This window comes from Oncorhynchus nerka, linkage group LG18 (assembly GCF_034236695.1).
Source record: "Oncorhynchus nerka isolate Pitt River linkage group LG18, Oner_Uvic_2.0, whole genome shotgun sequence".
Lineage (NCBI taxonomy): Eukaryota > Metazoa > Chordata > Actinopteri > Salmoniformes > Salmonidae > Oncorhynchus > Oncorhynchus nerka.
The window spans coordinates 61,126,447-61,137,605 of NC_088413.1; the positions used below are offsets into that span (position 1 = coordinate 61,126,447).

Consider the following 11,159-nt stretch of genomic DNA (forward strand, 5'->3'; position numbering starts at 1 on the left):
CTTATTGTGGGAAGCTTGTGGAAGGCTACCCGAAACGTTTGACCCAAGTTAAACAATTTAAAGGCAATGCTACCAAATACTAATTGAGTGTATGTAAACTTCTGACCCACTGGGAATGTGATGAAAGAAATAAAAGCTGAAATAAATAATTCTCTCTACTATTATTCTGACATTTCACATTCTTAAAATAAAGTGATGATCCTAACTGACTGAAGACAGGGAATTTTTACACTGATTAAATGTCAGGAATTGTGAAAAACTGAGTTTAAATGTATTTGGCTAAGGTGTATGTAAACTTCTGACTTCAACTGTACTGTATATACAGGGAGTACCAGTATCAGATCTATGTGGATCTATATTCAGGGAGTACCTGTAGCTGATCAATGTGGAGCTACACGACCGGTCAAACGTTTTAGAACACCTACACATTCAAGTTTTTTAAAACATTCTTACCATTTTCTACATTGTAGAATAATAGTGAAGACATCAAAACTATGAAATGACACATATGGAATCATGTAGTAACCAAAAAAGTGTTAAACAAATCAAAATATATACAGCTTGGACGCTCTTGGCATTCTCTCAATCAGCTTCACCTGGAATGCTTTTCCAATAGTCTTGAATGAGTTCCCACATATGCTGAGCACTTTTTGACTCCTTTTCCTTCACTCTGTAGTCCGACTCATCCTAAACCATCTCAAATTGGTTGAGGTCAGGGGATTTTGGAGGCAGGTCATCTGATGCAGCACTCCATCACTCTCATTCTTGGTTAAATAGCCCTTACACCGCCTGGAGATGTGTTGGGTCATTGTTCTGTTGAAAAACAAGTGATAGTCCCACTAAGCCCAAACCAGATGGGATGGTGTATCGCTGCAGAATGCTCTGGTAGCCATGCTGGTTAAGTGTGCCTTGAATTCTAAATAAATCAAGTCTCTTATTGGTGTCCTTTAGTAGTGGTTTCTTTGCAGCAATTTGACCATGAAGGCCTGATTCACACAGTCTCCTCTGAACAGTTGATGTTGAAATGTGTCTATTACTTGAACTTATTTGGGCTGCAATTTCTGAGGCTGGTAACTCTAATGAACTTATCCCCTGCAGCAGAGGTAACTCTGGGTCTTCCATTCCTGTGGCGTTCCTCATGAGAGCCAGTTTCATCATACCGCTTGATGGTTTTTGCGACTGCACTTTAAGAAACTTGTTCTGTTTTGACTGACATTCATGTCTTAAAGTAATGATGGACTGTCATTTCTCTTTGCTTATTTGAGCTGTTCTTGACATAATATGGACTTGTTATTTTACCAAATAGGGCTATCTTTTGTATACCCCTCTACCTTGTCACAACACAACTGATTGTCTCAAATTAGAAGGCACACCTGTTAATTGAAATGCATTCCATGTGACTACCACATGAAGCTGGTTGAGAGAATGCCAGTAGTGTGCAAAGCTGTCATCGAAGCAAAGTGTGCCTATTTGAAGAATCTGAAATATGAAAGATATTTTGATTGGTTTACACTGTTTTGGTTAATACATGATTTCATATGTGTTATTTCATAGTTTTGATGTCTTCACTATTATTCTATAATGTAGAATAAAAAAAAAAAGTATAAAAACCCTTGAATGCGTAGGTATTCTAATACTTTTGACCAGTAGGGTACCAGTACCAGATCTATGTGGAGCTATATACAGGGAGTTCCAGAACCAGGTCAATGTGGAGCTATATACAGGGAGTTCCAGGACCAGGTCAATGTGGAGCTATATACAGGGAGTTCCAGGACCAGGTCAATGTGGATGTCACGGGATACTAGGAGTGGTGGGTTGGAATCAGGCGCAGAGAGCAGGGTTCAGTAAATCGTGATTTATTCTCCGGCCAAAAAACGGTCACGCCAACATACAGGGCGCATAAAACAGACCAGCCCAAACACAGGACCAAACAGTCCGGAGAATACAAACATGAAAACCACAACCAACAGAGTAACAAAAAACAATCCCGCACAAAACAAGGGCGGGTCAAACTACTACATATAGGGAAGCTAATTTAACTAAAATACACACAGGTGAAACTAATAAGACAAAACCAACAGACAAACGAAAAAGGGATCGGTAGCGGCTAGTAGGACGGTGACGATGACCGCTGAGCCAACTTCGGCGGAAGTCGTGACAGTGGAGCTATATACAGGGAGTTCCAGGACCAGGTCAATGTGGAGCTATATACAGGGAGTTCCAGGACCAGGTCAATGTGGAGCTATATACAGGGAGTTCCAGGACCAGGTCAATGTGGAGCTATATACAGGGAGTTCCAGGACCAGGTCAATGTGGAGCTATATACAGGGAGTTCCAGGACCAGATCTATGTTCCAGGAGCTAGCTATACAGGGAGTTCCAGGACCAGGTCAATGTGGAGCTATATACAGGGAGTTCCAGGACCAGGTCAATGTGGAGCTATATACAGGGAGTTCCAGGACCAGGTCAATGTGGAGCTATATACAGGGAGTTCCAGGACCAGGTCAATGTGGAGCTATATACAGGGAGTTCCAGGACCAGGTCAATGTGGAGCTATATACAGGGAGTTCCAGGACCAGGTCAATGTGGAGCTATATACAGGGAGTTCCAGGACCAGGTCAATGTGGAGCTATATACAGGGAGTTCCAGGACCAGGTCAATGTGGAGCTATATACAGGGAGTTCCAGGACCAGATCTATGTGGAGCTATATACAGGGAGTTCCAGGACCAGGTCAATGTGGAGCTATATACAGGGAGTTCCAGGACCAGGTCAATGTGGAGCTATATACAGGGAGTTCCAGGACCAGGTCAATGTGGAGCTATATACAGGGAGTTCCAGGACCAGGTCAATGTGGAGCTATATACAGGGAGTTCCAGGACCAGGTCAATGTGGAGCTATATACAGGGAGTTCCAGGACCAGGTCAATGTGGAGCTATATACAGGGAGTTCCAGGACCAGGTCAATGTGGAGCTATATACAGGGAGTTCCAGGACCAGGTCAATGTGGAGCTATATACAGGGAGTTCCAGGACCAGGTCAATGTGGAGAGGTACTAGGTATTAGAGTCAGTGATCGAGTCAGTGCAGATAGTTCAGGTACCATTACCTGACTATTTAGCAGTCTGGCTATTTAGCAGTCTTATGGCTTTGGGGTAGAAGCTGTCTAGGAGCCTATTAGTCCAAGAGCCGATGCTCCGGTACCAACATCAGCCATGGGAGGCTTAGTACCAGATGGCGTGTCCACTCTGTTTCATCACCACACATCTGTGCTCTTAAGTCATGACACAAAGGTCTAAGGGCACCGGATTGCATGTCTCCTACACAACCGTTTTCAACATTCTCACCAGCCCTGAGGGTCAGAGGTTAAACAAGTCACTGCAGCATATAGTCCCACCATTAGAAGAGTGGAAGTTGCAGAGTGGATGAAATGGTACCTTAAATGCTTCTGTGTTGTTGTCAGTGGGATTATATGTCTTGACTAGTTAGAGCATGAATTTGTTATAGCCGCTGTTTGTAACCCGATGCTGCTTTTCCCCCCCTCGCTCATAGACTATGGACGACTTTGAATACCTCAAACTCCTCGGAAAAGGTACTTTTGGCAAAGTGATCCTGGTGAAGGAGAAGGCCACAGGACGCTACTATGCCATGAAAATCCTGAAGAAGGAAGTGATCGTAGCGAAAGTGAGTAGAGGCCACTAACCGTTAGGAGAAGCATGAGAAAACAAAAGAGGGAGAGACAGCATGGGGGCGGTGAGGGGCGATCATGGATACCTAAACGGCAGCCATTGTGGGAGTTGCACAAACACTCTTTGTGATCTCTTTCAGGATGAAGTGGCACACACACTCACAGAAAACCGAGTGCTCCAGAATTCCAAGCATCCGTTCTTGACAGTGAGAGACCCCGCCATCCACTCCATCTACCTAACCCAAACTCTTCTCTGGCCACAAAGACTGAGGAGCCACTCCACTTCAGCCTGAGAGCTTCCATTCAGGGGGAGATGCTGAATCTGTGTTGGGAGAGTTTGAGCAATGTTTGCACAGACGGCAATAGACTTGGCTAGACACTAGACATCTCATTGTTAGTTAACCACCTTTCTCAAAGTCTGTGATGGCTCACAATGCGCAACTCTTCCACATTTAGTGGCTGGAGTAACACATGCATCTTCTGTCCATCCCACTGTGGTGAATGGGGCTAGCAGTTGTCATTCAACAGTTATATCCCAAAGGCAGATATCACTTCAACAAAGACTTTGGTTTCTTATGGAGAACTTGCAATGGCGGGCCTAATATTTTGATCCATTGCAGTTGTTTAAGTTATTGGTGTATATCCCCACGGTCCCATCTGGCTCAGTTGGTAGAGAGAGCATGGCGCTTGCAACGCCAGGGTGGTGGGTTCGATTCCCATGGGGCACCAGTACGAAAGAAGTATGAAAATGTGTGAACTTGCAACTGTAAGTTGCTCTGGATAAGAGCGTCTGCTAAATGACTCAAATATAAATATATATCCCCAGGGCCTGAAATACTCCTTCCAGACCCATGACCGGTTGTGTTTCGTAATGGAGTATGCGAACGGCGGAGAGGTGAGCTTTTTAAACAGTCAATAACACCTGACACACAAGATCCAATTTAGCTAGTAGTAGCCAATAACGCCTCCCACCCCTCCTTCTGTGTACGCTAACCTTGTTCCCACTGTCTCTCCTCTCCCTCTCTCTTATCTTCCTCCCTCCTCTAGCTGTTCTTCCACCTCTCCCGAGACCGGGTGTTCTCGGAGGAGCGGTCTCGGTTCTACGGGGCGGAGATAGTGTCAGCGCTGGACTACCTGCATGCTGAGAGGAACGTGGTCTACAGAGACCTGAAGGTAAGGCGGAGGAGCACAGTCTGCGGACCGGGATATAAATAGTGTCCACAGCAGCAGCAGGCCTACCCCGATTCAGTCCTCACTGCAGCTGGAGACCTAGACCACCCCTTTCTACAGCCGGAATATACTAACCACCATCTCCTTCTGGGCAGATGTTCGATTCCTTTATTTATCTTTGTGTTACCATTAATGTAAATAAGCAGTGATGAAAAATTTGTATTTTAGTATTGACAGTCATATTTTACCCCCGTCAAACTTATTCTGTCCAGCTGTAAATTGTTTGTACCAGAAGGAAGAGACGGTACAGAAACTCAGTGATCTGTATTCATAGCATAAGAGCAGAGGTAGCAGAGGCATGATATGACTGGTTTTAAAGGGGGGGGGGGCATCTGTAGCCCTGTTTCTTCCAGCTGATGAAACTATACCAGCCAGGTCAGCATAGCCCCCCTCCCTCCTCGTTCCCCCCTCCCTCTGCTCTCCCCATGGGTTAATGAGGCAGGCTCCCAGCCTGCTAAGGTTCTCCTGAAAATGCCAGGGTAGCAGTTTTGGAGGATGTGCTGACTCTGGCCTGCCTGCCTGGTTCTGCTGGCCACGTGTGGGCTACAGTTGCCAGGTGACTTTTACTCAGAGGACACACTGATATTAAAAGGACATGCATTGCTAGCTCATGCCTCTCAGAGCTGAAGCCAAATCAGCTGTGCCTCAATCACACACTCACACAGTCACTCCCCCTCCTCCTGTTGCTGATACGTCCTGTCTCATTCTGTCTCCTTGTCTCAGCTGGAAAATCTCATGCTGGACAAAGACGGACACATAAAGATCACCGACTTTGGACTGTGTAAGGAGGGGATCACAGACGGGGCCACCATGAAGACCTTCTGTGGGACACCTGAGTACCTGGCCCCAGAGGTAGTGTATTCTCACAGTCCATTCACAATATGGGGGTCAATAAATCGTATCATTTTTTTTACATAAAAAAAGCCCAACCCATGTAACCTTCCTCTTCAGTGCACACTCTTTTGGCATGTTCTCTTGAGTATTTTTGTCTATTCAAATTTGAGTGTAAATCAACTGAAGAGAATAAAGTCACATAATTGGTAAATAACTGAAAGAATTAACAGACCTAACACGGTTTGAAGAGAGGAACTGTATTGCAGCGAATATATCCCACTACACACATCATCGTAAATGTCTGTTGTCGGGCATATCGTTAAGGCATACAAGCTATGTCCCATTTTCTCTGCTGTATTTCCTATGTCGAATGTAGTTGTGTAATTTATTGTAAGATGCAAGGCTCCCTTGCAAAAGAGACCTTGGTCTCAATGGGACTCCCTGTTAAAATAAAGGTCAAATAAACTGTTGAAGAGTGACTTTGGGACAGTTGTTCCTAAATGCCGGTCTAATCTCCAGTATAAGACATGCAGCTAATGAGTCTGCAGTGTGACTAGGGCAGGACAGGTTGTTCCCATATTTTTTTGTTTGAGAAGGCATATGTACAGGGGTGTGGCTTCTCCCCATTGCGTGCAGGTATGACGTGGGGTGTATAACACGATAGGGCATTGTACAGTGTGTGTGTGTGTGTGTTGCTAGTCCCCTTGCCTCTTGCTGTAAGAAGGTTTTCTGGGAGAAGGGTGCCCATGTTAACACAGCTGCTGACTCGTTGTTTTTAGCCTCCATTTGGAATTTGCTGGGGGGTTTGGCAGTGCCTCAGGAAACGTGAGTTTCCGCCCTGAAGAAAAGGTTACATTGGCTACAGCTGCTCCTGGCACTGAGGGGGCTTCTAGCCGACTCCTGCCCAGGATGCCTATCCCGACCTGGGCAAAGCCAGGGCCACACTCTGGGCCTGTTGTCCTCAGTTCTCCCCTGTAACAATCTCCCATGGCGTTTTCATCTGACATCTTTATATTCCCCTCTCTTAGACTCTTAGCTGTTCATAACTAGCCCATGTCAGCTAACGTTTTTTAAAGTTTTGTTTTTTTATCCTATAGATATTGTTGTAATTTTTTTGTCACTCACATATCACATGAATACACATTAGACTGGCAAAATGTATGGAATATGAAGAAAAAAATGAAACCTGTAAAATTTCCTCTCCAACAACAAGAGGGGTGTGGACAGTTTGTGTCATGAACAGTGCTTGTGCCCATGGAAATAGACGTGGCGTGTGCTCATGCAGGGGGGGAGGGCCCAATGCTGGAAGGGGGGCCCGAGTGGAAAAAGTTTGGGAACTCCTGCTCTAGAGAACCATCCTAATTTACTGCATACAGTAGCCATCATCACCAAAGCCAACTAGGGCATGAATGACTATATAACCATCATGTCACGTCCCTCACACTAGGGCAAGCAACAGGCAAATGATCATTTAAAGGAAAGAATCTGTTTGTCATTTTTGTCCATGTGTGTTATGTCATAAATGTGCTGAAGAACAACCCTCCCCCTCTTTAGCATTCTGAACACAGTAACATAGCTAGTGGCACCATATAACAGCCCCAGCTCTGCTCCTCCTCTGGCAGTAGAGACATCAGGGGGCGTTTCCGTGGAGACAGGGTCGCCATAGAGCGTCTCTATGGGAACCAGGGCCAGGCAATGTTACAGGTTGTTCTGCAGTAAACAATGACCTTGTTGTGTGTGCTGCACAGGAATGCTGTAACGTCTGGGAATATTCCACAGGCCAGACCCGCTGCCCAGACCAGGGCTGTACGCCTGCATCTTGCTAACACCCATGGAACAAGTTTCACCTAATCCACTGTGAAATAGTCATTTTATTGAAATGAAGTCGATTTGTGAAAGTAATGAACAATGAAAAGGAGAGTGAAGGGCATGTGTTTGGGAGAGGGACAATAGCTGTGTTTGTGTTAGAGGGAGAATAAGGCCAGAGAAGTAAGATAGAGGGCAGTATCAAGTGGAGGAAAAGTACAGCAAGTGTACGTTTCACTCCTACCTCCTCCCTGCACTGTGCTGTCCTTTGGGCCAGTGTAACAGAGCTGGTCCAGGCAGCCCTGGTTACGTGTGTGAGGGATGAGCTTGGCTCCTGTGGTCCTGGCAGCTCCACAGCTGTGGTACTCTTCTACATATATGGGGCAGCTGCAGGCCCAGCTGTCGTGTGGTGTGAATCACACGACAGCAGTGCTGGAAATAGAGACGGTCCAGTAATCCTAGCACCGTGCCGGCTTCACGTTACCCCTGCCCTCCGAGTCCTCCTCGCCCCTAACCGCAGCGCCAAGCAGCGTGCCCACAGATGCAGGCACACACCACCCGCTCAAACACACACAAACACACTCTGGTTTTGTTCCATTTACGGTCACATCTGTCCATCTGTTCTGCCCGCCTCTTCTCTCTGGGACTGTGTACCTTCATGTCCATATGTAATTCTATTAGGCTGCCCTTTTACCTATGAATCTATTCCTGGACCAATTTATCTCACCTCATATAACCTTGTTTTAAAGAACAGTCTGTTCTCATTGGCTTGATTCCACCTACAATAGCCTTCCTGTTGGATATTGACCCAACTACACTTCCCAGAAGGCCTTGTTTAATAACAACTCAAATACTATGTTTGACATTCAACAGGCTGCCCAGTTAGACAGCACAGAGCCAAATCGAGCCAATTGATTAGAACGTGTGAACACGTCATCTTCCAAGATGTGTGAACCTCCACTTCCGTGACTAAGGGCTGTGGCAGTGGTGTGGTGTATGTGGTTGCTGCTATGGGGACTCTGCTTCCACTAACTGGCCCTAGCCTCTCCAGCCTCCAGCCCCTGCCCAGCCTATCCCTCTCTCATGATGGTGTGTAGTGTGTACTGCAGACCTCTAGTGATTAAATATGCAGGGCTCCAGGGGAAACTCTATCCCTGCTCCTAATGTGAGATGTGAGTCAGTGTTGGCTGTGGCTGCTTGGAATCCCAGACCAGGAGAAGGGGGGTGGGGGGTTCACTGGCCTCACTCAGGGTTCTTTATACAGCCTGGAGAGCTGCTGACCTCACTACCTACCTAATGTCCATCCACTTAGCTAATAGCTAGGTTTCAGAGATCTAAACCAACAATGTATAGTATGTCTCTCTTGATACTATCATAGGGAAGAATGTACATTTGAACTCCTGCTAGCCCTTGTCCTGTATGCTTCCAAGTATGATTGTGTAACTGTTCCTAATGGTATTATATTGTTTTGAGTTGTGGTTGTCCTGTGTTGTCCAGGTACTGGAGGACAATGATTACGGTCGTGCGGTGGACTGGTGGGGTCTGGGCGTGGTCATGTACGAGATGATGTGCGGTCGGCTGCCCTTCTACAACCAGGACCACGAGAAGCTGTTTGAGCTCATCCTCATGGAGGACATCCGTTTCCCACGTACCCTGGGTCACGAGGGCAGGTCCCTGCTCTCCGGCCTGCTCAAGAAGGACCCCAAGCAGCGGTGCGTAGATCCTCTTGCCAGCAGTTATCCACCATACCGTATGTACAGAATCCAGTGGAATATAATGGCATGGATTGATTTGGCCACGTATTTACTTTGTTTTGGTTCCTCTATCTTCCAGGTTAGGTGGAGGACAGGATGATGCTAAGGAGATTATGCAGCACAAATTCTTTGCTGGGATTGAATGGCAAGATGTTTATGAGAAAAAGGTAAATTAGTGTTCCATTTTCCATTACTTCAGTGAACAATCAATAGATTTCACCAGGCCTGCAACTGTCTACACTCTGATTGACAGGACAGATGTGCCAATGTGCTCATGGTGTCCTCTCTTCTCTCACAGCTGGTCCCGCCCTTCAAGCCCCAGGTTACCTCGGAAACAGATACACGGTATTTTGACGAGGAGTTCACAGCACAGACCATCACTATTACACCGCCCGGACAAGGTACTACCTGACCCACTGCGTATTCTGTATCTTTACAGAATACACGCACCACACTCAGAGAACAGTATTACACACCCAGACAGACAATCATACTTGTTTTTTTGTTTTTCACTGACTCTTTGGACCTGAATGTTTTTGTTTAGTAGGGGTGATCACAGTCTGACTCAGGATGAACTGGAAACGCAAGTGGTTCTAAATGTCATTCATGTAAAGAATACCTATTGCGTTTCAGAATCTCATATAAATTCATCTCCCCTCTACAGAGATTTTAAACTTTAAATTATCATTTGGCTCTAAAGGTCAATGTTTATTTTTGGGGTTCCAGAATTGGAGTGTCTCAAACAAACAAAAAACAAGCTGATCTACATAGAATTTTGATTGAAGACAGTAATATTCTTCCTCATTGTCATGGTCATGAGAGAATGTAAGATTTCCACGTGCCCTTGATGTATATGATACATTATACAGTTGCGGACAAATATATTGGCATCCTTGCACTTTTCTTAAATAATTACCTATTTCTAAAATGAGTTTAAATTGAAAAAAAAAGCATTTGTTCTCCACACAGTATTGAATTTTCATCATTGTAGATCAAATTTTTATTTTTGTAAAATTAAGTTTACAATTTTTATTTAGAAATGAAATACAAATGGCATGGACAAATGTATTGGTACCCCTTGTACTTGGTTGCACAGCCTTTGGCCAAGATAACTGCAGACAAACCCTTTTTGTAGCAATGTGGCCCACTTTTCAGCAGCATACTGCTCTAATACTTCAATGTTTGAGGGGTGACCTCCACCAACTGCTTTTGTCAGATCTCATCATAGGTTTTGGATGTGATTCAGATTTGGACACTAGCCACTCTAGAACAGTCCAGCGTTTCTTCTCAAACCATTCCAGGGTGCTTTTGATGTGTGTTTGGGGTCATTGTTCAGCTGGAAGACCCACAACCTTTAACAGAGACAGAGCTCTTTGACAATACAGGTCAGCGCTTTGTTTACTGACAACCAAATGAACATTCAATGGAAAGAACCCCCTCCCTACAATCAAACATGAGGGAGGTTTGATAATGCTGTGGGGTTGCTTTGCTGCCTCTGGTACTGGGGGCCTTGAAAATGCACAAGGCATCATGAAGTCAGCAGATTATCAGGTGTTTTGGAGTTCAATATTCAACCCAGTGTCCAAAGACTGGGTCTCTATTGGAGGTTGTGGCTCTTCCAGCAGGACAATGACGCCAAAAGCACATACAAAAAACACCAAGGAATGTTTCAAGAAGAGATGCTGTTCTGGAGTGGCCAGCCAAGAGTCCAGATCTGAATCACATCCAGAACCTATGGTGAGATCTGAAAACAGCAGTTGGTGGATGACACCCCTCAAACATGGAAGCATTTGAGCAGTTTGCTGCTGAAAAGTGGGCCAAGGTGCAGCAAGATCACTGATGACTACAAGAA

General features: G+C 45.4%; 1 protein-coding gene across 2 annotated transcripts in view; it reads left to right on the forward strand.

Moving 5' to 3' along the window:
• Positions 1-11,159, forward strand: part of LOC115146263 (RAC-alpha serine/threonine-protein kinase) — a 36,260-nt gene that overhangs the window by 21,967 nt on the left and 3,134 nt on the right. For both annotated transcript variants that reach the window (XM_065004249.1, XM_029688244.2), the window contains 8 exons: positions 3,548-3,679; positions 3,824-3,889; positions 4,510-4,578; positions 4,731-4,856; positions 5,637-5,765; positions 9,051-9,265; positions 9,387-9,474; positions 9,606-9,708. In XM_065004249.1, the coding sequence (XP_064860321.1) occupies positions 3,548-3,679; positions 3,824-3,889; positions 4,510-4,578; positions 4,731-4,856; positions 5,637-5,765; positions 9,051-9,265; positions 9,387-9,474; positions 9,606-9,708 (928 nt within the window). The remainder of the gene's footprint in view (positions 1-3,547; positions 3,680-3,823; positions 3,890-4,509; positions 4,579-4,730; positions 4,857-5,636; positions 5,766-9,050; positions 9,266-9,386; positions 9,475-9,605; positions 9,709-11,159) is intronic.